Source organism: Syngnathoides biaculeatus, chromosome 1, assembly GCF_019802595.1.
Source record: "Syngnathoides biaculeatus isolate LvHL_M chromosome 1, ASM1980259v1, whole genome shotgun sequence".
In the NCBI taxonomy this organism is placed as follows: Eukaryota; Metazoa; Chordata; class Actinopteri; order Syngnathiformes; family Syngnathidae; genus Syngnathoides; species Syngnathoides biaculeatus.
The window spans coordinates 15,726,428-15,745,382 of record NC_084640.1 but is presented as its reverse complement, the minus strand read 5'-3'; the positions used below and the strand labels follow the sequence as shown (position 1 = coordinate 15,745,382).

The 18,955-nt window shown below is 48.8% G+C and overlaps 1 protein-coding gene across 3 annotated transcripts; it reads left to right on the top strand.

Annotated features, from left to right (window-relative positions):
• Nucleotides 1-5,889: 5,889 nt before the first annotated feature.
• Nucleotides 5,890-18,951, top strand: arpp21 (cAMP-regulated phosphoprotein, 21). Of its 3 annotated transcripts, none has more exons than XM_061822487.1 (20): nt 5,890-6,238; nt 8,904-9,060; nt 9,136-9,241; nt 9,854-9,880; nt 9,945-10,016; nt 10,084-10,150; nt 10,355-10,502; nt 10,739-10,876; nt 10,945-11,044; nt 12,427-12,522; nt 12,609-12,646; nt 12,736-12,792; nt 13,198-13,391; nt 13,836-13,946; nt 14,031-14,131; nt 14,360-14,428; nt 14,645-14,812; nt 15,270-15,348; nt 15,529-15,611; nt 15,684-18,951. In XM_061822487.1, exons 3-20 carry the CDS (start codon nt 9,143-9,145, stop codon nt 15,786-15,788), a joined length of 1,752 nt encoding a protein of 583 aa, XP_061678471.1. In that variant the 5' UTR covers nt 5,890-6,238; nt 8,904-9,060; nt 9,136-9,142; the 3' UTR covers nt 15,789-18,951. The 3 variants fall into 3 exon arrangements, with proteins under 3 accessions (XP_061678471.1, XP_061678454.1, XP_061678462.1); XM_061822470.1 differs by having other exon boundaries at nt 5,891-6,238; nt 12,606-12,646; XM_061822478.1 differs by lacking the exon at nt 5,890-6,238 and adding an exon at nt 6,669-6,762 and having other exon boundaries at nt 12,606-12,646.
• The last annotated feature ends 4 nt before the right edge of the window (nt 18,952-18,955 follow it).

Genomic DNA, 18,955 nt, shown 5'->3' with positions numbered 1-18,955 from the left:
GCGACGTGGCCACCGGGGGCAGCATAATGCCGTCGTGACGACATGACGATTTTTACAACTACTGATTAAGTTGCAGTAATAAAAAAAATATTTTCACATTTGCGATATAAAAAAAAAAAAAAAAAATTCCTGTGATTGTGTACGTAGGTTCGTCTCATTTTGTGTTCCCATTAAATGAGGAGAACCGAGCAGGAGAAAAGAACGTTAAAGAAAGAGCAGTTGATTTTGACATCTTGGATCAGGACTTCCAGAAACGCCATTTGGGAAAATCTGCAGTTTTTGACACAAAAGTGAAATATTATTTCGATAATTCCCCCCCGGAGGTGTGCCATTTCTTTTTGCATTCCAAAGTGCGCGAAAGGGATCCGTCTGTGTCTCTCGGAAGTGACGCCACACACGCTCACCTCTCTTTCCGCACGTCGCCGAGCGTCTCGCCGTCGCGGCGTTTTAACGAGACGTCCCGCGTCAGAGCGGGTGTCGTATTTTAATTGGCGAGAACGGCGGTGGCGGCGGCGGCGACGTTGACGGTTATTAATTAGCTTGCGCTTAATGGCTCCCCGGTGCTCTGCGGCGGCCATTTTGGCACCCCGTGGATGTTCCTTCGCAGTTTTTCTCTTTGAATTTTTCCCCCTCTGATTTTGCTTTGCGCATAAAATGTCTTGATGGACATTTTGGATCAGCTGCAGGGTTTGAATGTATTTATAAAATAATAATAATAGAAAATATCTAACTAACAGCGGAAATAAAATAATCACATCTATATGTGGAATGTAAAGATTATAAAGTTTTTAAGGGTACGCGTTCGCTTCCGATCAAGCCAGACTGCAATTATGATTTGTGCCTCTGAAGAAATACTTTTTATTCCAAATTTTCTGCAAGTAGGCTCATCCGTGACAATAGAAAAGTGGCTCAATGTAACTTACAAATCCATTTCATATTTTCAAATGGTCAAACTGCTTTTTAGTGAAAGTATATTTGTGGCTATTTGAATTAAAATATGTATTCACAGGTCGCCCTTAGCGACTGAGCTTAGTGGCTACAATTAAAAACTGGAAGAAGTGAGTTATGAAGAATTAAAAAAAAAAAAGATAATTCACATACAAGGATGAGAACCATAGTAATATTATAGTAATTATTATAACAGTTTGTGTTTGGACTTCGTACTTGCTTATTGAGTTGAATTTTAATTATTTTTAAAGCTGTGTTTTACACTCAAATTACCTTTTTCAAAACTTTTTTTTGGGGGGGGGGGGGCTCTCCTTTTACTTTTGCTTATTTTCGCACTTGTGTATTGGCTTGTTTTTGAACGATTGTCCCTTTTATTTTATTTTTTTTATGACTCACTCACCCGCCACTTTTGTTATGAAGCTCGTGCCAACATTCTCGCATCCCATCATTATTCTAATTATTTTTTTCAAGTATATATTTGGCGTTTGAGCAATGCGTCATCGTTGTCGTCGAGGCATTGGCACGTGGAACCCCCACCCCCAGGAAATCGCAATATCTCGCCCCCCTTTCACGCGGCGAAGTGAGAAAAAATGGTGCGTGCCGCGGAGGGTGTTAATTTGAGCGCCTTGTAATTTTCTCCTGGCGGAAGCGGCTGCGCTCGGCGCACCCCCACAGGAGCCGCGCGTGCCCGAAATAACCGTGATTGACAGCTACGGAGACGCAGTTACTATAACAACTACCTCCTGGCTCTCGTCCCCCCCCCCGCCACCTTAGCATCTCGCCCTTTTCATTTTCTCCCCCCCCCCCCCCCACCCGGCACCTTCCCCACTCCAAAGTGCGTGTGGGTGTCGAGGGAGGAAAAAGATTATGAAAAAAAAAAAAACACGGCAATATCATTTCACACAAAGATGGCTGGCACCTTGCATTGGATCTAACCTGTGTGGGAAGAAGGGAGGAGGGTGGGGGGGGGCGAGAGGAAGGAGAGTGGGAAGATGAAACGAGCGCTTACACAACAACGCGGAAAAATAAACCTTTTGTGCGCCGGCTTTTTGTGTTTCCCTTTTTGGTGCCGCGTGTCAAGTGGCTCCCAATTGTGTAACGGCGCAGGTGCACCCCCGCCCCCCCCCCCTGCAGAAATGGTGACGCTCGTATTAGTGATGAGGATGAGCGCACCTCCACAAGCGCTTTTTAAAGTGTGTGTGTTTTTGCTGTGCAAAAAAGGTTCAGTTGTGTAACTCTGGAGGCGCACCCCCGCCTTTCTGGGAATTTGATATTTGCTACCCCCCCCCCCCCCAGGGTAGTGGTGAAAAAGACGACGACAACAACAACAAAAGTTATGGCATTAAAACTCGGAACACAAATTGACAACACCGCCGGTGTGCGACTTTTGTTTGGCAGCAAGGTTGACTTGCGGGCGAGCGAAGGTACGCGCACGGGGGAAGGTTCTGACAGGTACCGCGTTGTTAGGCGGCGGGTCCGACTGCGGAGGCTCGTTTGCCACGGACCTCTCACCCGCGGATGACTCGCGCGTGACGAGATTGGGGGGGGGGGGGGCCCCCCCAGAACATCTCGTATATAAGCTAAAGGCCCACTCGTCTGTGCAAGACTTGTCAATGTGGGGGGGGGGGGGGCGTCCCAGCCGAGCAGGTGGCACCAATGACGTCCTTCAAGTTGCCCGCATTTCACTTTGACTCGCCGCCCTCAGCCAATCAGGGCGCCCACCTTCCTCTTCGGCACTTGACAATGGAGGGAGGGGGTAGGGGGTGCGCTTGCGCCTGCACAAGTGGGAGCATCACTGACAGCAGCAACCCCCCCCCCCAAAAAAAAAAAAACAGCAGCAAATTGGACAGTAAAGAAGTGGAAATCGCTTGCCCCCCCCCCCAAAAAAAAAAAAGTTTGGTGCCAATTTGTTGAAGGCAATCTGGTGCGTTTGATTTGTCATCCGGGACAAGCGGCGCACGTGCGGGCGATATTTGGCACCGCGCGTCGAGGGAAGGACGTTTAAAGCGGGACGCGGGGGTGGCTCGGTGGTGGGGGGGGGGGGGGCCGAGATGTGGTATCCAAGAGCCCGGTCTCCACGGAGACGGTTGCTATGGCAGCTACTGAGATCTCGCCTCATTAGCAACAAATATAAATAGCCGCGCCGCGTAGCTTAAGGCCGACGTGCGCGCGATGGGGGGGGGGGGGGGAATGGACGAGATCGCAGGTCAGGCGGGAACAGGAAGTGTTCAACTTCAAAAGAGGAAGTCGTCGTTCCATTCCACGCTGAAAGTCACTTAGGGCAAGATGTATTTATTCTAGTTGAGGGCGTACCCCGCGTCCTGCCCATTGAAAGCTGGGGCACTCCTGCGACCCTTGTGTGGATGAGCAGCTAAGAAAATGGATGTATGGATGGACTGCTTTCCAATTAGACTCACTCCAAATATTTGTTACATTCTGGTTGTGTTTTCCTTTTTGACTTTGTTACATGCCTGATTTGACTTTCCTTTCCTTTGTAAATTTCAGCTTACAATTTTCTCGGCATTTCTGATTGGCTGTCGCGAGCGGTTGCCTTCTTGTTCCACTTGTATGATTCCGAGGTCGAGGCCAAACGCAAACGTCGACCTTTGAGACGACGATGAGGGGCGGCGTTCGATTTGCAGGTGGGGAAAGGCGGCAGGACGCCCTTGAGCAAGACGAGACGTTGCCTTGGGTGCCACCATCCTCCCCCCCCCCCAACCTCCCTTACCGTTCCCGCTCCACTCATCGATCCGAGAAGGTCAAAAGTTGCGGCCGCCCACGCGCACGGCAGCCTCGGTGTTGGCGCCCGTTGGCTTTGTAACATTTCGACCGCGCTGTCGCACGGCGGCTAAAATGATCGCACGCGCGTCACTCGTCAGCAAAAGCGTTTGCGGCGGTAAATTCGCTCCCGTGTTGAACATTTTTCCGCATTTCTCCACCGACTTCAATGGCTCCACTTTCGAATGGTCCAACTTTGTCAGGGCATTTGATCAAATAATCCCAAATGTTCAAATCAAAAGTTAGCTTACATATTTAGCGCCTCCTTCAAGTGTCACATTCTGCACTAGCATGTCGTGCTAAAAATGCTGCTAAATTCTCAGGTTTTTGCATTGACTTTTCTCAGCTTCCCGTAAGTGCAAAACAGGAAGTGGTTGCTCGGTATCGCTCAAGGGCCCGAGTCATTTTGCTTTTATTTTAGTCTAAACACACAGCGGTTAGCTTTTTTTTTTTTTTTTTTTTTTTAATTTTATAAATTCTGATAGCGATGCCGGTGCCATCGCCACGATGATGTCATGCGAACTCGAATGGATGATGTGGATGGGAAGGCGGAGTCTATTTGTCTGCCCCCTGTCTACTCGTTCCCTCCATCACATTTTAAATATTCATAAGCGGCCCCTTCTGAATATTCATGAGCCCCAGCCACTCATTAATATTCATGAGGCCCACTTGTTGAGGTGTCATTTTATCTCTTTTTACACACACACACACACACACACACGCAAATAATTGGAACCCAACGGATGATGACTGGTTATTAATTATGTTTACACCCACACACTGCAATGCATTTGAACACTTAACAGCAGCAAAATTAGCTTAGCTTCGCAAAGGGAAAACTTTCATAGCTTTGTCCAAAAAAGAAGAAAATATTGTGGATACAGTTTAGCATGAATTGAAAAATTAACATTGTTATAGCAACCTTATGAGCTTAAGTAATTACACTAGCATTGTTTTAGTCGCTAATGAAGAGTAGAACACGTAGCATTTTCTTAGCAAACTGGTCGTCTAAGTTTGGCAAGTATATACAGTTCATAAATAAATTGTAGAAAATGCTCATTTTAACTTGCCTAACATTGTCCAAAAAGTCAATGTAGCATCTACGTAGATGAGCCTCGGTTAGCTTAGCGTAACTAGCCAAGCAATGTCGAACAAGGTAGAACATTTGGCATCGCCGTAGCTATTAATTAGGTTAGCATAAACCGTAAACGTAGCACCTCTTACATAATGCAAGCTAATTTGCAACATTAGCATCTGCACAACCACCAAATTAGCTTTTCCTACTTGGTGGGCGGTTTGGATGGTGGATTTTAACACGCGCGCGAGCTTTCGCTAACTGGCCTTTTGCTTGTTTGGCGCAGCCACTGACGGGAAGTTGGGCGCCCTTCCTTGACGGCGTTAGCCGTAAGTGAGCCCGCGCCAGGGGGGAAGTGACGCAAGAAGGGCCGGTGACGCACGCTGACAAATCTCGGCTCAGCTGTTCGCTCGCTAACAGCTAGCGGAATGCCGCCTGTTTATGTAACCGGAGCGCAGCGCACGGCGACCATTGGCACCGGCGGCCGGTCTCCTCTGCGCCCGCGTGCTTGCCATACTGAGGGCAACAGCTGTTTGTGCCCCCCCCCCCAAAATAAGCCCTGCGGCCTTTGATCTCGTCTCTTTAGCGCATTGCCAACAATTCAATTGAAAAGCCGACGAAAATCAAAGCATATTACCGTCAACTTAGCCGACATACAGAAAAAGATTGATGTGGGAATGCTGCGAGACGATCATTTATGTTTTTACGTTGGTGTTTTTCTTCCCGCGCCAATGCCGAGAGACATCGGTTGGCGCCAATGCCGCGATTGCATCTTACGAGACGAGAAAACGCGCCAATGCCGAGACGCGGTCGTTCACGCGATTGCGAGATTCCGACATTTTGTAAACACGGCTAGAATATCGTTAGCGTCGACCTAGCTAGTGTGCGAATAGCGGGATTTGCTCATTCACGCTACCGAAATGCGACTTTTATACGTTTTTCTCATTTTGTCAATGCCGAAAGATGATGTTTCGCCTCGGGGTTTGTATTTGGATCCTTTACCGTGTTGATGCTGTGATGTTGACGGGCATCTTTCGGACCGACCGACGCGGAAGTTGGCTTCCCCGTCCCGCTTGTTGCACCCCACGTCACGTCACGTGACTTCCGGTAGCCTCGCATCTGCGCAACGATGGCGGCGATGCGTTTCAGCGGCGGATTCGGTCGAGGCGCCTCTCGGCATTTTTCAACCCGTGCTCGGCACTGCGGAGGCTCGCGTGTGTTGAACGTGCGCTGACGGGAAAGCGGGGGCCAGGTGAGTCGCGGGGGGGGGGGGCGTCAGTCAGGGCTCCGAGCCCGAACCACCACCCCCCCCACCCCCCTTATTACCCCCCTCCCACCCCCACGAGAGTGGAGCTAAAGCGGAGGAGGAGCAGCGCGCCGCCTCACTCGACAGCTCGAGCCCCGGCGGAGAGGAGCTGCACTCCGGCTTACGGCCCGGTAAGAACCGCCGCCGACACGTCCGCTCGCGTTCGTGGGTTTGAGGGCTCATCAACACGTCATTATTCGAGTCGAAGTGGGTACATTTAGGCGGGGGGGGGGGGCACACGTGCTTGTCGACTGATCGGTTTTGTTTTTTTTTTCTTCCGCTGGGAAAAATAACAACATTTGACGTTTTGTTCCCGACTATAGGCTTGATTTATTTGAGATGTTTTATGTATTTTGAGTTCGTATGACAGCCGGGCGAAGCCCCCCACCCCCGCCTGCGGGTAAAAATAGCCCCGGCGTCGTCGAGCGTGTCCCGGGTCAACAGTAATGCGACACACCGTCGGGCGTTCGCGGAGCTTTGCGTCGCCGGTCTTTTTCTTCTTCGGTTTTCGTTTTCTTCTTCGGTTTTCTTTTTCTTCTTCGTTGTCTTTTTTTTTTTTCTTTTTTTTCTTCGACGTTTGTGTCGTGTCCACTCGTGCCACCTGTTTTGGAAACTTTGACACCCGCAAGTGGCTCTGTGAAGACGCCGAGAAAATGTATGTCATCTTTTTTTTTTGTTTGAAGATGATGGGAACGATAAGATGCGGGCAGGTTCCCCCCCCGCCACGCTGACTTTTTTTTTTTGGGGGGGGGGGGGGTTGACGCAGATGTCGCAGCCGCAAAAGCCGCCGTGGCTGCGCAGGTGCACCCGGCGCAACAATGGAAGCCGCGTCTCACTTACTTTGCCTTTAACGTCCACCTCAAATGTGTGAATGTTTATCGAAGTCAAGCGTGGAAATAACCATAATCATTATTAGGGCGTCATCGCACTGGGGATTTGGAAGCGTTCTTGAGTCCGTTCGGCGAGTGACGCTACTTCGCGAAACCGGTCAATGGAAAAGTGCTCTACAATTCAAGGAACGATGAACTTTTACAAATAAATGTGTTATTCAAGCCAGTTCTAAACGATAAGCGCCAACTTTGCTCAATAGAAATCAAGACGACTGGACGTTGGACACGCTGCCCGAATTGCCCAAAATACATTCAGTCGAAGGCTTGTGCTCCAGTGGCTTTCATAACGTGATACATTGTTAATTGTACATTAAAGACAGTTGCACAATTGAAGTAAACCTGATTAGTCCCCCCCAAAAATATATTTGAGGTTTTTGGTCACATGCTTACATGCCATATATGACTGTGTTGTGTGCTGTCGCGAGTTAAGTTAATATTTGCTCCCTTGAACAATCGAAATCAACACAAACGCTAGAAAAAGTCCAGTCAAAAATAATTCACATTGTGCTTGATCGCATGCACGTGAGCTAAGTACTGTACAGTCCTATAATTCGCTGGATTTTCTCTGCATTTAATCGTGACAACAGGCACCTTTGCACAATAGAAATCAACACGTTGACCGGAAATCGTCCGGTCCCAAAAATGTGCAATGGACTCAGTTACATGCAGTCTACCATCATATGACACAAGGAATTTATTTTTATTTTTTTGTACTCTCGCTAATTGTTAACGACGGCTGCCGCCCCGCACAACAGAAATCAACCCTGCGAGTGTTTCTATCGTTGTCGTATGAGGGCCGCCTGAAGTGGCTCGTGGAAGCCACTGAGGCGCCAGATGGACCATCATGATGATGATGATGATGATGATGTTGACGTCGCTGCGCACTTCTCGCCTCCTGCCCGCCATCAATCACGTGCTAATGACGGACCTCCCCCTCCTCTTTTAACCCCCCCCCCCAGCAATCTTCCTTGTAGTCCCACGCCTTTTTTGACCCCCCCCCCCAAAAAAAAAAAAAAAAGAGAGAAAAAATCACCATTCTCCACGTTTCCAGAGTTCCCCCCTGGTAGCCATTTTGTAGCACCCTCCGGGGGCCACTGTAAATTCATGGTGCGAAATGGCAGCGCGCCATTAGCATGTCTGCGTGGCAAGTTTGAGGTTCTGGGTTCAAATCCAGTCTGCGTGCTACCCGGAGAAAAGCTGTACCCCGACGTTCCGAAAACTCGGCAGGTGGAAGTTTTTGGGGGGGTTATTAACAAGGTTTACCTGGGGACAGATGTTGGTGCCCTGAAGCCCCCGCCCCCAAAACCTCGTCCGCACACCACCGGGTGCCAGTAAACGTTCTTTTTCTTCTTCTCTTCCTTCTTTTTCATCTCCCGCCTCCACGTTTTGGGACCCGCCGTCCTCGGAGCTCATTACTCCGTCGTCTCAGGTGTTACCGGGATAAAACGTCCCCCCGCGGGGGGGCGGGCGGGAGCCATTTCCTCTCGCGCACGCGCAAATTTTTTCGCGTTTCGCGCCCCCCCCCCTTCCCGCCGGCGTCGCCGCCGCTCCGGTATTCCGGGAATATCTTGCGCGGATCGGATGATGCTCGGCGCAGCTGCCGCTTCTAAGAAAAGCTTCGGGACGTGTCGAGACACGTAAATACACAAACGGCGAACGCGCACACTTACTGTCATCGGTTTTAAGAGGCAAATTAGCTGTCGGGCCGGGAGGGCCTTCGCAAAGCGACGACGGAGGCGCACGCCGACTGACGCCGGCGCTCCTCAGCTCTCAACTCGACGTCATCGCCACATTTCGAGTCTTTCTGCTGCGGCAGCTGTCGGATCGGATCGGATCGGACCGTCCGCGTGCGCGTGAGCGACCAATAACAGTTGTTTTTTTTTTTTTTTTTTTCCCTTTCTTGCAGCCTTTTTTTAATTTATTTTTTTGGGTCCAATTCCCTCCCGCACTAACGCGAGCAAAGCAGAGGAAGAGGAGGATAATTGCGTTTCTGGCGGCTGCCCCGTGGGATCATGGGATATCGGACCTCATCAGTCACCTGCGAGCCTTTGCACTCAGCATAGGTGGCCCGACGCACGCACGCACACACACACTTACCGACGGAGCGCGTGTGAAGAACGTGCGTGCGCGCGTTGCAGACGTACGATGGACCCGGCAGAAGTCCAGACAGACCACGCCCGCCGCGTGACGTCACGTGACATCGGCGGCGGCCCGACGCCGAACCCCTGCGAGGACGCCCATCAGGTGAGCCGACAGCCGAAATCGCACCACTGGTCCGTTTGACAAAGAACTCGTCCCGGTAATTTTCCCGGTGCGGAGGACGAGGACGCGGGAGCTTTCCGACGCCCGGCGGGTCACTTCTCCCGCCCTCTGGCGTCGGAAGCAATTGTCGCGTTTCGTACGCGACTCAAAACGCCGGCGTGGTCGAATGATCTTTTTCCACATCTGGTCTGTCACTGTGCCAAAGAGGCGCAGCGACTTCATCGCTTCTTTTTCCCGCAGTCGCGTCCAGAGCGATTGTATGATTTAGCAGAACCCGTCCAAGCTGGATTTCACGTTCCCACACACGACACGTTGCAGTCGGCTTGTTAGATGAGCCCAGAATCTGTTGTGAGATGCAAAATGCTTCCGACACAGCAAGACGGGAGTTAAACTGTCGTTCGCGATCACATTGACGTCGGCTCTCTTCCGGGTTCAAATTGTTCCGACTAGTTCCGTGTCGCGCTTTCTATCCGGAATGGCCAAAAGAGGGAAAAGAGCCCAGAAAATGCCGTCTTTGCCCATTAGCGCAAAAGCGCAAGAACGGCGCCGCGCACGCTCGGAACGACTAACGTCGTGTATTGTTTTTGTCACCAGGTGGCGACGATGCAGAAAAGAAGCAAGGTAAGCAAAAACGATCCCAGCAGGAATCGGTCAGAACGCCGCTCATTTGTCCCGCTCGCCGCAGGCCAAAGGGAAGCTCGTGCGCAGCGCGGCCGTGTGCGACGACGAATACGCCGAGGAAGAAGAAGACGTTCAGGTAGCGCCCGCTCGGCCTCGTCGTCCTCTCTTCTGCCTTTTCTTCATGGCCACTTCCTGTTCCCCAGACGCCGCCGGACGCTTCCTGTCAGGAGGAGGAGGCGGCGGCGGAGAAGGCGAGCGCGCTTTCCGAAGGTGGGCGACGTTACGATGCTGGGTTCACGAGCACGTCTATGGTGTTTTCCATTGGGTGTTAGCATTAAGCTAGCATTTTTTTTTTTTTTGGGTCTGATCTTTCAAGTTCTTTTATTCTTTCCTGCCGCCCTCGTTTCCATCCATCCATCCATCCTTTCTCGCCGCCTCCTTAAGTGCATTTTGTGTCCACTCCGCGTCGCGTAGAGAGCGGCGGCGACGGCGCGTCGTACCGCGACTCGACGGGCGTGGACCTCCAGCGCTTCATCGTGGACACGCTGAACAGCAACCCCCGAGACCGCATGATGATGCTGAAACTGGAGCAGGACATGATCGCCTTCATCACGGGGGACAGGTACGAGCGAGCGGGAAGGAGAGCGGAGAGCTCGTCCTCGACCTCGTCCTCGTGCGTTATTCTATTTAAAAAAAAAAAAAAAAAAAGATTGGAGACGCGATCGTCCGCAACGTCTTTCAACTTTGTGTGTATGGACGAGTTGATTCTTGATTTTTTTTTTTTTTTTTTTTTTTTTTTTGGCTCTTGGTTCTTCCCCCTTCCTCCTCCTCCTCCTCATCTTCTGTTTGGTCCTCCAGCGCCTTCAAGAAGTTCCCGCACATGTCGTCGTACCACCGCATGCTGGTGCACCGCGTGGCCGCCTTCTTCGGCATGGAGCACAACGTGGACCAGACGGGGAAGTCGGTCATCATCAACCGCACCAGCAGCACCCGCATGTGAGCCGGCAGATTTTCATCTGCGTCGCGCAATCGAGGCGCTCACGGTTGTCGTTCGTGTCCGCCAGACCCGAGCAGCGTTTCCTGGATCGGATTCAGGAGGACAAGGCCTCGGAGGTCCAACACTGGAAGACGATTTTGAAGTGCGACCGCGGCGCCGACGAACAGGTGACTCATTTTGTTTACGGCGACGCCTCGGTTCTCCGCCACAATTCGAGAAGTGATTTGTTCGAAAACCGAATCGACGTTTCCTATTACAATGAATGGAAAAAGAAATAATGACTTCCAAGCCTAAAAAAATTTTGCTTTTTAAATCATTTTTGGGGGCTTTTCCTGATAATAAGCTGCATAGTAGAAATACATGTATAGTTTAAATACTTTATATAATAAAACAATTTCTGAAATATATTTATTTTTTGCTAAAAATGTATGCTTTTGTTGTCGAGTAAGCTAGGCCGGGAGCGTTGTAAATTCTTTTTTTTTTTTTTAATTAACAAAAGTGCAGAATATCTTTAAACAAGCAACTTGCCTTTTTGGACCGTGACTGGGGGCTAATACACTCCTCATCCATAAGAAGAAAAACAACAGAGGCTGCATTATGCGCCATAACAAAAGTGTCATTTCCAGGGGGGTTTTTTCGGGGGTGTTCGAATTGACAATAACAAAACGCGTTGTGGGTGGCTCAGCTGCTTGCACCGCGCGCATTATTTAATTTTTGGGCGGCGTGGGAATTCACAATGAAGTCCATCGTAGGTCAGCTGGTCTGGGCGTGCGCGTTATGTTATTTCTGGGTTTTGCGGGGACCGTCGAGTACCAATTTTTGTTCGAAAACAAGAGCAAAAAAAAAAATCTGGAAATTTTCATTCGAAAACAGATTTGTTTGAAAACGGGGATGTTCAAGAGCTTCACTGTATTTGTCACTCACAGTTGTTCACTTTAAGAGCCGGACAGCAAAACGTTGCTTCAAACCGGATATTTCCGGCGAATAAAGGTATGCTAGCTTCAAGCTAACATCATTGACAGGCTAATGGACATTAGCAACAATGCATAGCACGACGCATAGCAAACAGAGCACGCAACAATTTTCACATTTCCGTGCTTCAACATTTTTTCGTCGCAGTTGGAAACTTGTTTGCTTTTTATTTTAAGGCAATTCCTCACATTTTTTTGCCACCCGGTGCTCCAAGGGCGTCAATTATTTTCAAATTTCTCTTTTCAGCAGGCTCTGGTTTGCAATCTGCAAGAAGGATTACGAGGCTCTGCCTCTTCTTCTTGCTCGTTACTACACTGCACGTCTTCCACTCGAGCTCAGTGCTGCCTGGCATGATGTGGCACAGCGCGGTACTACACTAAAGGCGTGCAAGTCAAAATTTTGACTGGCTGGTGAACTGTAAAAAAAAAAAAAAAAAAAAATACATGCTTGAAAATCTGCTCTTTTGTGAGGGCGGGTGTAATAATTTTGGGAGAAAAGAAGTGAAATTGTCACCATTCCTTCGCCGTCACTCCTCTGAACGTCCGTCTTTCCTTTTTTTTTTTCCCCCCCACTTCAGACACGGCGCTCCGCTTGTCGCGACAGGCAAAACAAGTCGATGGAGGAGCGAGAGGACGAGTATCAAAGAGCGCGCGAGAGGATTTTCGGCCAGGAGGTGAGAGCCGCGAGCCCGACGCAAAAAGCAAACGCTCTGGAATCATTTTTTTTTTTGTTTTTTTTTTTGTTTTGTCTTTAAAGCAGCCTCTCTGCACACGGGAGGGCGGCCACGTTGAGGGCAGGTGAGGCCCCCCCCAATCGCCCCGTCCTCGTTCAGCTCATTCGGGCGACAATGGCCTCTTTAACGTTAACGGCGTTGTCGCGCTCGCAGGCCCGCCGAGGAGTGCAACCCGTACGCCGAAACCCAGAGGAGGAGGCAGCTCTTCAGGTAGCGCCTTCGTCATCTTCATTTGCATCCAGCGCACACGCGCGACAGGCAGCGCGCAGTCGGCAATTAAGGACACGCTCGCCGCTGACGCGTTATTAAAAGAGAAAAAAAAAAAAAAAAAAAAAAACGACTGCGACTCGACTCGACTCCCTGCTGGGAGCATGTAAAATGGTGTCGGAGCCCACGGAAAATTCCACAAACTTTGCTCACTTACAAAGATATTTTTGTTTTTGTGAATTTTTTAAAACTTTGCTGGTTTCTAACCTGCGTGCTAATTTACAGAAAATTGCCGCAAATACGTGACAGTACATTTTTTTTTTTTTAGTGGACTCGAGTTGTATTTAACGTCTCGGCACATTTGCACACACGCTCACGAGGAGCCGCCGTCCATCTTGTCGCCCGAAGGGGGAGCCGCGACAGCTCGGGGTCCAGCTGGACGGGCAGCAGCCGGCACAGCAGCACCGAGACAGACTGTCGCTACGGCAACGAGCCCCGGCCGTGGAGCAGCACCGACTCGGACTCGTCCGCGTACCGGCGGACCGCCGAGCCCCGCCCCCCGCGGGCCGCCGATCCCGACCGGGAGCCCCGCGGCGCAGCAGGTGCGAGCGTTCGCGGACTGACAAGTCGGAGGCGTCGACGGTGCCGCGCGCTAATCACATCTGCCGCGGGCTCGTTAGCAGGGAAAAAGTGCAGCTGCGCGTTTTCACGCCGACGCTCGTCTTTGCAGCCACAAAAAAAAAAAAAAAATATGACATTTGGGTGTTCGTTTATTCTCGCCAGTTTTTTGGGAGCTGATAATTACAAAAGAAAAGCACGTCCAGGTCCCTTGTCCAAACCACCGCTTATCCTCACAAGGTTCGCGGGAGTCCCTGAGCCTATCCCGGCTAAGGGTTTCAAAACGGGGTTCGGGTTTCAGAGTAGGGTTCTCGCAACCGGTCCGGGTCGCCTCGGCTTCTCCGACCAAAACGTCAGGACTCGAACCTGAGCGTTTTTTTTTCACCTTTTTCCACCCGACAATCACGCTTTCCTTTTCCCTCCATCAGGCTCCGTCTCACTCTTCAGGCTCCCCTGCGAGCCCCCCGCCTCGGCCGAGCCCGCCCACGTCCTGGAGAACGGCATCCCGCCGGGAAGCATCCTGGTCAACCCGCACACCGGTCGGCGCGCGCAGATGCACGCATCAGGCTAGTAGCGCGCAAGGGCAGTGGTTTGAACCCCAAAATGGCCGACGTTTTTTTCAGGGCAGCCTTTCCTGAACCCCGACGGGAGTCCCGTGGTGTACAACCCGCCCTGCGCCCAGCAGCCAATCAGGAGCCAGGTGCAGGAAGCGCCGGCGCAGCAGGTAGCCCGCACGCTTGTACTAGTGCACATAACTGGGGCTATAAAAAGTCAACACACCGCTGTTGGAATGCCAAGTTATTATTTTGGGAAAAAAAAAAAAATGAGATGTAAAAAATTAACCGACAAGACTTGTACAGGTTCCAGGTCTGGCATTCGGAAAGGGGTGTGTAGACTTTTGCTACCAACCGCTTGGATGAAATATGATGGACATGCTCATCTCGTGTCCCAGGTGTACTCGTCCGTGGTGTACGCGGCCCCGCAGATGCTGCCGGTGACCCCCCCGCAGCCGTTCCCCGCTGTACGTATTGCGGCCCGCTAACAGGAAGCCGGCGCGCCGAAGTTTGCTTCCTGCCAGTGCGCTAACGTGAACTTCCTGTTAGTGGCTAACGTTAACAGAATTTCCCCGTCTATCTGTACCTAACGTCGGCGTTAGAAGGAAGCAGTTAGTGGGTAGACCTTCACTTCCTGTTAGCGCTTCGATAACTTCCCGTTGGCATTTGTATCTTTCCCGCAGGTCGAAGACCTGCCGCAGCAGTTCGCCCGCGTGGCCGTCAGCTGTCAATCGGCGGGGGAAGCCACGCCCCTTTACCCCGCCGCGCAAGGCTTCGGGTTCGCGGCTCCGCCCCCCGCCGCCCCCCCCCAAGCGCCGTACCCCCACGGCTTCTGCCAGCCCTCAGCGCAGGTAGCGGACGACGTGAAATTACGTTAAGAATTCATTTCAACGATCACGCTGTACAAAATGTGAAATTAAAAAAAAAAAAAAGAATACAATTTTTAAAAAGTATCGCATGTAAAACTCCAATACATACAAACAATACATTTGGATATTGAAAAAAAAAAAAAACAAAAATCTCTTCAGTTAATAATGAAGAAACACACAATCTGTATCTTTCGGCTTGTCGCAGCAGAAACGTTCATATTTGTTTGGTAGTTGTTTTTTTTTTTTTTAATTTTCAAAACACCACACGCCCCTCCTGACGCAACCCCTCGGGGGTGAGATCTGAACTCACAACCTTTGGTTTACCAAACCAACGCTCTAACCACTGAGCTACGGGGCCTCTGCCAGTTTACCCCCTACTTTAGTCTTAACTGACCAACAGTACAATTTTTTTTTTTTTTTTATTTTTTTCTTCCTCCAGGTGCCTTCGTTCTACTACAGCCACTATCCTACCTCAACGCAACAGTCGGCGAAGGTGGCCTCCCCCGGCTGCGCCGCAGGTAAGCGCCCGAGCCGTGACGCCGGAGCTCGGCGGGAGGGGAGGGGGCCGTTACACTGTCAGAGATGAAGTCTCGAGGGTCTCACAGTGAACCGGTCTCTTTTCCTGCCGCTCGCACTCGTCCGCATCGGAGCAAACGTCGGAAAGAAAAGTCGCGTGTTGACGCCCCCCCCCGTGTCAGCGCCAGGTTACGTCCCCGTGGCGGGCGTCCCGCAGCAGCAGTCGTACGCGACCGCGACGCCGCACCACTGTAGCGTGCTTCAGGTACAACCCCCCCCCCCCCCAATAAATAAATAAATGATTAGAAATTCATCATTAAAATTCATTTTTCCGCAGGGTGCCGTGACCGTCTACCAACCCGGTAAACTGGGCGAGGCGGGATACTGCTGCGTGGTGGCCCCGCCCCCGCCCCCCCACTGCGGGCCCACCTGGACCGCTTAACACGCATCTCTCGCGCGCGCACAAACATTTAAGGCATGTTGACACGAAGCACTCACACATGAACGCAACGTACCAAAGCTGAATTGTACATCGATACATTTTGATATATTCACCACAAAGCTGCTGTATTGAATGCATAATTTATACTATACGCAAAAAAAATTGACTTTTATATTACATATATATATATAGTGATTGATTTATGCCGCAAAATGCACTGTGTGAAAACTGTGAATATATTCAATAAACGCACGTGGCGAGCTCACGTTTTACCGATCCACATCAGTGTCTTGAGTGTTCTTTAGCGCCACCACATGAAGCCCACTTACATTACAAGCAATGATTTTAAAAAAAAAATATATATATATATATATTGTCCAGTTCCATTAATTTCAATTTGGACCACTAGCGCCCCCTGTTGCCGATAGACTTGCCACCTCATTTTCCGTGCAGCAGAGGGCGCCGATGCTACATTTTGTATCTTAATCATGCCATAAAAAGACTAGCTGGGAATTTATGATGTCATAAATTGGCTATTTTTGAATGAGAGATGGCAAAAAGAGACATAAAAATCATGACCCAAAAATTAATCATTAAAAAGTGCTTGGAATTAAAAAAAATTGCCCTAAAAAGTTCAGGATGACAAAAAAAGCCCAAAACATTTCATAAGTAGCCATATGATGGCAATAAAAAGAAAGTTTTAGGAGCACAAGAATGATGTGCAGAATTTAGCCATACCATATATTACATCATTAATCAAAAAAGTTCTCATTACCCACCCACCAAGAAAAAAACATACTGACGATAAAAAAAAGTTATGCTTGAAAAGGTTCTGAAGGAAAAAATATGTAATCGTTCCCTACGAGCCACAAAGACTTCATTCATGGTACAAACAATCGCAAATGTTAAAGCCCAAAATACAAAAATATTCATAAAGGGGCCCACGATTCAATTTTTACGCCGACATCAACCTTTTAATGATGTGTACTTACGTGGCCTTTCGTCCCGAACTCCCTGCGATAATTTCATTTTTCAAGCGGCGCCGAGTCCCGTTTCAAGCCAATGGCCGGGCTTTAAAAATGAAATTTGGATTTCATAACGCCGCCGCATCATCTTCAATAATTCACGCGCTCGCGATTGTTGTCCTGCGTGACTTTCACACCAGCGAGCAGGTTGATGAACTTTAATAAGAAGAAGAAGAAGAAGAAGAAAAGGCACATGTACAGCCAAAGTGAGATGAGAGAGTCCACACGGACGAAGCTGCTGCTTCTCTTGCTTTTGTTTTGTTTTCTTTTGTTCCCCCCCCCCCAAAAAAAAAAAACTAAAAATAAAATACAGCAGAGGTCAGCAGGAGGGAGGGGGGCATCTTCCATCTGCTTCGCCAGTAGATTCCATTTATGTAACATCTGCTCGTTCAAGTAAGTCCAAAAGTCCTTCAGGTGGACGACCCCCCCCCCGTGTGACTCCCCCCCCACGCCCCCTCCTTACGCTAAAGAGGTCACAAAACGGTTGTTCAATACAGTATCATTGGGGGACTCTCCCCCCCCCCCCCCCGCATTTCTTGAACCGCGTTCTAACCCCGACAGTTTTTTTTTTTAATTAGTGATGAAAAAATATCAAAAAAAGATTTTGAAAAAAGCCAGCATCCTCACTCGTGTTCAAATACTTTTAAAGCACTATTACGCCGCAGAATTTTTATACCTTTTTTTTTTTTCTTTCTTTACACTAATTCATTTTTTAAAACAAAAAGGATTTCTAGGAAAATTTGTGACGAGTAAAAGAAATAAACGGCTTCTGAAAGTTTTGGAACTATTTTGAAAATGTTGCTTATCCAATAAACAAAATTGACTAAAGATGCCACAACTTCTTAAAAGGATTTTAAAAGAATAAATGGGACTACCTCATATATATATATATATATATAAATATAGAATCACTTAAACATCACTATTTTTTTCCAAATTTTAAATTTTTAAATCCAGATGTGTGATATCAAAATGAGAAATCAGGTGCAACAAAGCAAAGAATCAAATTTTTTTTTTAAATCATCTAATTTCATGCACGCAGACAAAATGTACTAATTAGACTTCTTTTTTTTTTTTTTAAATTAACTGGAAACATTATTTTGACAAACATTTGAATATGAAAATGGCGGTGACATGCTTTCAATTTTGAGGATGCATATCACGCTTTGATAATGCTTTAGAATATTTATTTTAGCCTGAAATAAAGTCAACAAGTCTACATTAAATATTTTTTAAAACATGCTCATATGCAAGCGTTTAATTTTTTATTTTTTTTTTCCCCTCGACGGGCGAGAAGCCGCTTGGTCGTTATTACAAACTCACTTTAGCCATACAAAATGTAAAAAAACGCATTAAATATTCTAAAAATGATGGTCTGTTTTTTTAAAGGTTTAAAATTTGACCAACTGGCATTTCATTCCTTTAAACGCCCCCCCCCCGACAAAAAAAAGACAAAAACGATAACACACTATAGTTGGGGAAAGTAAATATGAATACGCGTCTATTTTTCAGGAGCAGCGGGAAAAACGGTTTGATCCAAAATCATTTCAACTTTCTGCGGGTTATTTGTCTCTTCGCCACAAAAACGTACTCGATGCGCTTTTAAAATATTTTCATAAGCTACTATTTTGAATTGTTTTGCGAATGCACGAAAAAAAATAAAAGTAAAAAAAAGTGAAAAACAACGGTTGCAACTTTTGAACGGGTGAGGATGCTGCCCCTTTTTTCTTGGATTTATTAATTTTTTACACTATTTTGATGAGTATTTATTAATGACGTACGGTGGGGAAAAAATGTCTTTTGCTGACGCGAGTTAAACATGAAGTCGACGCAAACAAACACGCAGGAAATATGAGGGGCCTTCAAAGCAACGTCACGTATTAACTGTTAGGAAAAAAAATGGTTACCTATCAATAAAAATGGCGGGGGCGGAGTCACAGACGCACACGCACGCGCAGTCGCTGTGGTCAACGCGTGTGCTACTTTGGGCTCTCGCGTGCGCGGGGGTCCGACCCCAAAAAAACCCAAAACCCAAAAAGGATTAGTCGAGGATGCGCGCGCGATAGGAGGTATCAGTGGTCGAGTGGCGTCTACCGTTGCCTTGCCGATCGCTCGTCTTAGCCGCCGCGGGGGGGGGGGGGG

Coding starts and splice junctions, on each gene's coding strand:
- arpp21 (XM_061822470.1), top strand. CDS start 9,143: ATGGACCCGGCAGAAGTCCAGACAGACCACGCCCGCCGCGTGACGTCA. Junction 10,503..10,738: donor GCCTTCATCACGGGGGACAG/GTACGAGCGAGC, acceptor TTGGTCCTCCAG/CGCCTTCAAGAAGTTCCCGC. Junction 10,877..10,944: donor CGCACCAGCAGCACCCGCAT/GTGAGCCGGCAG, acceptor CGTGTCCGCCAG/ACCCGAGCAGCGTTTCCTGG.